We start from the raw sequence: 7,463 nt of genomic DNA, 5'->3' as shown, positions 1-7,463 counted from the left end.
ATGGTGAACGGAGTGAGGGATTCCAAAACTGAGTGCGTCGTGGTATGGACAGCGGAACAAGGGTGAGCAGTGTAGCAGGGAGGTCCATTCAATGATACGGCATTGGCATGGTGGAGAGAGCCAGGCTTTAAGCAGCGCTGATTGTTCATCAGGATCTGCTGTGCACTCAACACAGCCGCTCGTGGTTGCGCTGATGAGCCAGCTAGTAAACTATGAGTCAGTTTTCAATGTTAGCTTATACTTTGTCTGTGTCACATATCCTGTCATGCATGTATTCAAATGTGTGTTGTGTTTTCCTTGCTTTCTCACCCCTCCCTCTTCTCCCATCCCTCCCCCTTGCCCTCTTCTGTCCTTCTCAACCCGCCCGGCCAGCAGGCAGATGGGTCCCCCCTATTTGAGCCGGGTTCTGCTCGAGGTTTCTTCCCTGTTAAAAGGGTGTTTTTCCTTGCCACTGTCGCCTTTGGGCTTGCTCTGGGGTCAGGCATATGGGTTCTGTAAAGCGTCTTGAGACGATTTGACTGTAATTGACGCTATATAAATAAAATTGAATTGAATTGAATTGAATTGAATTGACAGTTGACTGTGTATCCAGCTTCTCCAAAACAGTTTCCTTGACTTTTTTTTACCAACATTGGTATCCACTTCTCACAAATTGTCCTTCTGGAGACTGGTATATATATATTTGCAATCCATAATCTCAAGAAAGTGTCTAAAAAGTCCATTTTCCACAAATGAAAGCGGCAGACTACATCCAACTATCAAGTCTTTGACAATGGCTTCAGTGATGGCTTGCTGCCTTGGTGAATGTAGACTGTAGACCTGAACCTTCTGTGTAAAGGACTGCATAGTTGGCTGTTTGATATCTTTCTCCAGCCCTGCCTTGTACTCCAAGAATCTGTAAATCATAAAGACATCTGGTCATATAACAATGAATCATATCAAAAAACAATCTTATTTACAGTGTAAAATGAACAGAAAAGAAAACTTTATTAATTTAGGAAGCATCTATACATATGGGTGAATCAGCACAATGCATGCATGACAGGAGCATTATGGCAACCAAGTTTTTCAAATAGTTACACAAAAATATTTTATTAAATGACCACACCAGTTCATTTTCTTACTTTAACACTGGCATTACAGTCATTTTCAGAATGTGTGTGTTTTTTTCTTTTAAGTACACCCAGTGTGGGAAAGATTGTGATTAACCAAGTCATTGAAGAGGGAGCTTCCGTGAGCGTGCAGAATTTGCATATAGCGCTGTGTTTTCTTTTTGACGTTGATTTACAGATAAACTGTTTATGGTTAGAAAAACCAAACTTTATTACAGCAGAGTTAACTGACATCTTTACCCAGGGGCAGACTCCTTCTTCCGTCTCCCGCATTCACTGCGGTGGACTACGTGTGGAGAGGGGCGGGGTAGGTGACAGGTGATAGCCCGTAAAAATAATCCAAATTAAAAATCAATTAAGTTATTGGTTACATTCGAAGCGGGAAGTTTTGTATCCAATCACGACAAAGCTGTTACGAAACAAATGAGACAGTTGAGAGGCAGATCAGTGCTGTCTGCTATGCTGTCTGCAGCCATGGTCTCGGTTGGTCTTGCAGTAAAATCCCGAGTCCTCTGTGCCCGAGACCAAGACAAGACCGAGTAAAAATGCGGTCGAGTGCGAGACGAGACTGAGATCTTCAAAAAGTGGTCTTGAGACCGGTCTCGAGACCGAGACCGATCTCGTGTACTACAACACTAACTTCAACTACAGCTGTCAATAAATCAACGGCTCGAAAAAATAAAGTAAACATTTAGAAGTATCTTACAAACCTGAATATATCTATACAGGAACTGTTTTTATATTAAAACGTGAACATGCAGGGCTGTGTTTTTCTATCTGATTCCATTTCATTGTTTTTCACGGTAAAGATAACCGGAGCAGATGAACCGAGGCGGTGACGTCATCAAGTACGCTGGTGTTCCACCTGAACGTTAACAGAGATGAGTTCTGGTGGACTTCAGAGTCGGACCTGCAAGTCTGAACTCACCAAGTACTCGAGTACAGACGTGTACTTGGAATTATTCTTCCTGGAATGAAGCCCAGCCTGATAACCCTCCTCTCCTTCCTGCTCTACAAACACAACATTTCTGGTTCCTCCCTTCAGATCTGCACAGCTAGCTAATGACCTAACTAGCTAGCAAACTCTGGTGTGAAAGAGTGTGTGTTCTTATTATGTATCATCAAATTAGCGTACTTTATGGCTAGCTCACACTAGGTAGCTAACTTTCGAACATACTCTTGTGTGAAATAGTGTGCTATGTATCACAAAATTAACCTACTTTATAGTTAGCTAACACTAGCTAGCTAACAAATCTAACATACTCTTGTGTCAAAGGCTGTATCATCAAATTAGCCTACTTTATAGTTGGGCTAACACAAGTTACTAACTAGGCTAACTAGCTAGCATACTCTTGCGTGAAAGAGTGTGTGTTCTTATTATACATCATCAAATTAGCCTACTTTTAGCTAGCTAACACAGTGAGTCAATATCAATAAAAAGTGCCATTGAGGCCGTCATGATTTCTCCCCTATAAGAGTTCAAATGTTCCACTCAGTTTCATGTCTCTTGATTAAAGTTGACCTTAGACTGCTGTAAATGCATGTTGTTCAAGCTCCCACACTTTTTATGGATTTACTGCAAGCAGATAAGATGTGAGCAAATGGTTAAAATGTGTCCACCCTGTGGAGGACAAAGTCAAGAGAAGAAATCCAGTTTTAGAACATCCTGATTAGAAAATGTACATTTTCACAAAGCTCTGGGTTCTGGCTAACTTTTATTCCATTTCATGTTCTATGTCATTCTGTTTATTTCTATTGTATTCTTTTGTTTTGTTGAGTTGTTTTCTTGGTTTCATCCTGGAATGAAGCCCAGCCTGATAACCCTCCTCGTCTTCCTGCTCTACAAACACACATTTCCTGGTTCCTCCCTTCAGATCTGCACTCTGCAGACGGCTGGAAGAAGCTGACAGGAACCCGTTCCACTGCAGGAACACATGATTTGGAGATCAGAGCTCAGACTAGTCTCATGTAAGAGGAAGTGGAAGTCAAACAGTCTGTGTGGGCCAGAGGAGAAATGGAGCAGCAAAGAAATCAGTCGGATTCAGAGAAACTCTCTTTTCCATCTGTCTGGATCTACTGAAGGATCCGGTCTCTACTTCCTGTGGACACAGCTACTGCATGGACTGTATTAAAACACACTGGGATGGAGAGGATGGGAAGAGAATCTACAGCTGCCCTCAGTGCAGGAAGATTTTCACACCGAGGCCTGAAGTGCAGAAAAACATCACGTTGGCAGATTAGTGGAGGATCTGAAGAAGACCAGACTCCAAGCTGCTTGCTGAAGATCTCTGCTATGCTGGACCTGGAGATGTGTCCTGTGATTCCTGCACTGGGAGGAACTGAAAGCTGTCAAGTCCTGTCTGCAGTGTCTGGTCTCTTTCTGTCAGCAACACCTCCAGCCTCACTATCCAATCTGCTGCTTTTAAGAAACACCAGCTGGTGGAGCCCTTCAAGAACCTCCAGGAGAACATCTGCTCTCAACATGATGAGGTGATGAAGAATTTTCTGTCTAACTGACCAACAGTTGATCTGTTCTCTGTGTTCCTTGGATGAACATAAAGGTCATGAAACCGTCTCAGCAGCAGCAGAAAGGAAGAAGAAGCAGAAGAAGTTGGAGGTGAGTCGACTGAGGTCCAGCAGAGAATCCAGGACAGACAGGAAAGACGTGGAGCTGCTTCAACAGGAGCTGGAGGCCATCAGAGTCTCTGCTGATAAAACAGTGGAGGACAGTCAGGAGATGTTCACCCAGATAGATCCATCTCCTCCAAACAGACGGCGAGATGTGGAGCAGGCAGATCAGATCCCAGCAGAAGACGGAAGAGAGGACGAGTCAAAGAGCTTGAGGAGAAGCTGGAGCAGGAGATCAGGGATCTGAAGAGGAAAGACGCTGAGCTGAAGCAGCTCTCAGATACACCAGATCACAGCCACTTCCTCCACAACTACCCCTCAGTGTCAGCACTCAGTGAGTCCAAACCTTTATCCAACGTCATCATCCGTCCTCGAGACACTTTGAGGACGTGACAGCAGCTGTGAAAGAGCTCAGAGATCATCTACAGGACATTCTGAGGGACACGTGGACAAACATCTCACTGGCAATCACTGAAGTGGATGTTCTCTGTCAGAACCAGAACCAGAGACCAGAGATGGATTCTTAAAGTATTCAAGAGAAATCACTCTGGATCCAAACACAGCACACAGAGAGCTGTTATTATCTGAAGGGAACAGAAAAGTAACAAGAATGGAAGAAGACCAACGTTATCCTGATCATCCAGACAGATTCAGTTTTTTGGCCTCAGGTTCTGAGTAAAGAGAGTCTGACTGGACGTTGTTACTGGGAGGTGGAGTTGAGAGGAGGAGGAGTTTGTGTATCAGTCGCAAAGAAGAATATCAGCAGAAAAGGAGACTCATATGAATTTGTATTTGGAAGAAATGACAAATCTTGGTCTTTAGATTGTGACACCAACAGTTATAAATTTTGGTACAACAGAATCCAAACTCCCGTCTCTGGTCCTCAGTCCTCCAGAATCGGAGTCTATCTGGATCACAGAGCAGGTATTCTGTCTTTCTACAGCGTCTCTGAAACCATGACTCTCCTCCACAGAGTCCAGACCACATTCACTGAGCCCATACATGCTGGAGTTTATGTTTATACTGGAACCACTGCAGAGTTCCTTAAGTCAAATAGAGTAATTCCAGAGTCTGAGGGTCGGTTCATGTTCAGCCCTGATTTAAATTGACGACACATGACCGTTCAAAACTCTGGATCACTGAGAAATGTCCTGATTTTAGACAGAAAAGAAGTTTTTGTTTCAACTTTAACTCATTTAGATCAACTTTAACTCATTTAGACCAACTTTAACTCATTTAGATCAATTTCAACTCATTTAGAACAACTTTAACTCGTTTAGAACAACTTTAACTCATTTAGAACAACTTTAACTCATTTAGAACAACTGGGGGTGTTTCTGAGTTCCATCCATTCCCTCCTGCTACATATTTAGGTCACGTGATCCGGTATTCGTACATAACGTCCACATGCATGACACACGCCTGTGCTCAGCTCAAGGTCATTGTGCTTGTGGGTTCATCTGTATTAAATGGACACATTCTATGTTGCTGTGATTTCTGATTTGGCCTGCACGGTTCAGGAAAAAATATGAACCTCGATTTTTTAGCTTTGAATGGAAATCACGATTTTCTTCCACGATTTTTTTTCCACAAAATGAAATGTTTATTATACATCATGAATGAAAAAAAATCACCTTACCGTGGCTACAGTAATGGAAGTCATCTCTTCAGCCAGTCTGGTTTAAGTGTGGCTCTCTTCTTGTCGCTGACGTAGGTCCTTTTGAACCGAGGATCAATGCTGGTGGCTATGTCGAGGAGATCCTGAGTGCTCGGGTCACTTTTATTTATCTTGGAGATATTTCAGGATGTTTGACTTGACTTTTTTGTGAGTTCGGTGTCATCATCTTTCACAACCAAAACTGAAGTCTTGAAAAGGTGGAGAACTGGCTTCACAGAGGATATGCTGACATATAGCTCTCCAGAGAGAGCATCGATGAAGTCAGCCAGGGGACTTAGGTGCTGTTGAGTGTCTCAAGGACTTCTACATCCTGATATCCAGGAACCAGATGTCTAACCTTTCGATCGCTGGAGAAAACCCGGGTAATGGCTGGAAGCTGTTTCCAGGATCCTCTGAACCATTGCCTGCCTTGATCCCCATATTGTAGGGCATTCAGTTTTCAGTTGATGCTCAGGGAGTTTGAGCTCTTTCTGAGCTGTGGTAAGGTCTCTCCTCCGTTTCCAGCTGTGACTAAATGCACCCACGATCTTCTTGCAGAGTCCCATGACACGGTCAATTCGTGAATCCTTCATGGCATTTTCTAGAGGAAAAATACAACATAAATCAGTACAACATGAACTACTACTCTGAATGTAATCTTTAATGTCGTAGAAGTAGCCTATGTCTGACAGTTTAAGGGGAAGAAAAAAAAAGCAGCTTACCAATGGCCAGATGTAGCCGATGGCCAAAACATTGCAGCCTGGTCCACTCGTTGATGGAGATTGTCTTCACTATGTTTTGTCCGTTGTCTGCTGTTACACACATCATTTCTCCTCTTCTAAACTCCAAGATGCTAGGGCATCCTTTAGCCCCTGTGCCAAGATCTCACCCATGTGGTCTTCAGGAAAAAAAGATGTTTGAAGGCACTTGCTCTTCATGGTGAAGTCGGTCGCAATGAAGTGGACAGTAAGACTCATATATGGCTCCGTCGTCCGACTGGACCATAAATCAGTTGTTGCAGCAAAATAGTCCGCTTCTCGCACTTCTGTCTGTATTGTGGCTCGCAGATTATTGTACATAGCTGGCAGTGCAACGTAGGAAAAGTAGTTTCGGGAGGGTACAGCGTAGCGTTTGTCTAGCATTTGAATCATTTTTTGAAATCCAGCACATTCTACCGTGTTATGGGGACCATATCTTTTGCTAAGTGGTTAGCTATGGCTTCTGTTATTTCCTTACTTCTCCGGGAGTTAGATGGGTATGGCGTTGCGTTGTACAAGGTTGCCGTTATCGATGTCTGCACTGTCGGACGACTTTCAGACTTTTTGCCTTTTACGGCTTCATCATATTGCAGCTTATGGTGACGTTGGAGGTGCTGGTAAAGATTGGTGGTGTTTCCTTTCGTTGTTGCAATGACAGTCAAGCATTCCTTACACAGCACATCGGACTGACTCTCGTCGTCGTCTCTGAAACCAAAGTAGTTCCACACCATTGAAGTACCACCTTTTTTAGGAACGAGGTCAGGTTGGGTGGTGGGCTGACTATCCGCGCTACCTGGGCTTTCAGCAACATCCATCTTGCGTTCATTTGTTCACTGGGGTGTGACCAAAAGCCACTTTGTTATTGAACGAGGGAGAAGCCTTGGAGCGCTTGTTCACAACTCCAACACATGCCGCCAGGCACCGGCACTCGGGAAAGAACAAAAAATCGACGTAATTTAGAAATGAAATCGCTTGTAGGGGTGAATCGACATCAAGGTTCAAAAACGATTAATCATGCAGGCCTATTTCTGATCATCAATAACTAATAATCAAATGCTGCATTTCTGACAATGCCATATGGGGGAATGAGCAGTCTTGGAGGAGGACTGATCTCTGACTGCTTTTCTTCTTTTCTAAATATTTCCCTGTTTTCTCATTTCACCTTCTCACAAACTATTTAGCAGCTTAAAATGTCCTGAAAATGTAACAGTGAAGGACTTTTAACGTCCTTCTGAATCTGCTCTTTGCTTTCCTTTCATTTACATTCATGTTTCTTCAACCTCATGTTTAGTGATGCATTTAAGGAAC

General features: G+C 43.3%; 1 protein-coding gene across 1 annotated transcript; it reads left to right on the top strand.

The window, feature by feature from the left end:
* Positions 1 to 5,410, top strand: LOC127534160 (E3 ubiquitin/ISG15 ligase TRIM25-like). Its single transcript, XM_051948670.1, is given in 5 exon segments — positions 1 to 62; positions 3,500 to 3,602; positions 3,637 to 3,941; positions 4,218 to 4,407; positions 4,409 to 5,410. Coding segments are annotated over 5 exon segments (1,101 nt in total). The 3' UTR covers positions 4,850 to 5,410.
* The last annotated feature ends 2,053 nt before the right edge of the window (positions 5,411 to 7,463 follow it).

The sequence above is a fragment of the Acanthochromis polyacanthus genome, chromosome 5 (assembly GCF_021347895.1).
Source record: "Acanthochromis polyacanthus isolate Apoly-LR-REF ecotype Palm Island chromosome 5, KAUST_Apoly_ChrSc, whole genome shotgun sequence".
NCBI classification, from domain to species: Eukaryota; Metazoa; Chordata; class Actinopteri; family Pomacentridae; genus Acanthochromis; species Acanthochromis polyacanthus.
The sequence above is the reverse complement of the archived record's forward strand: the minus strand, read 5'-3'. Positions and strand labels throughout refer to the sequence as shown.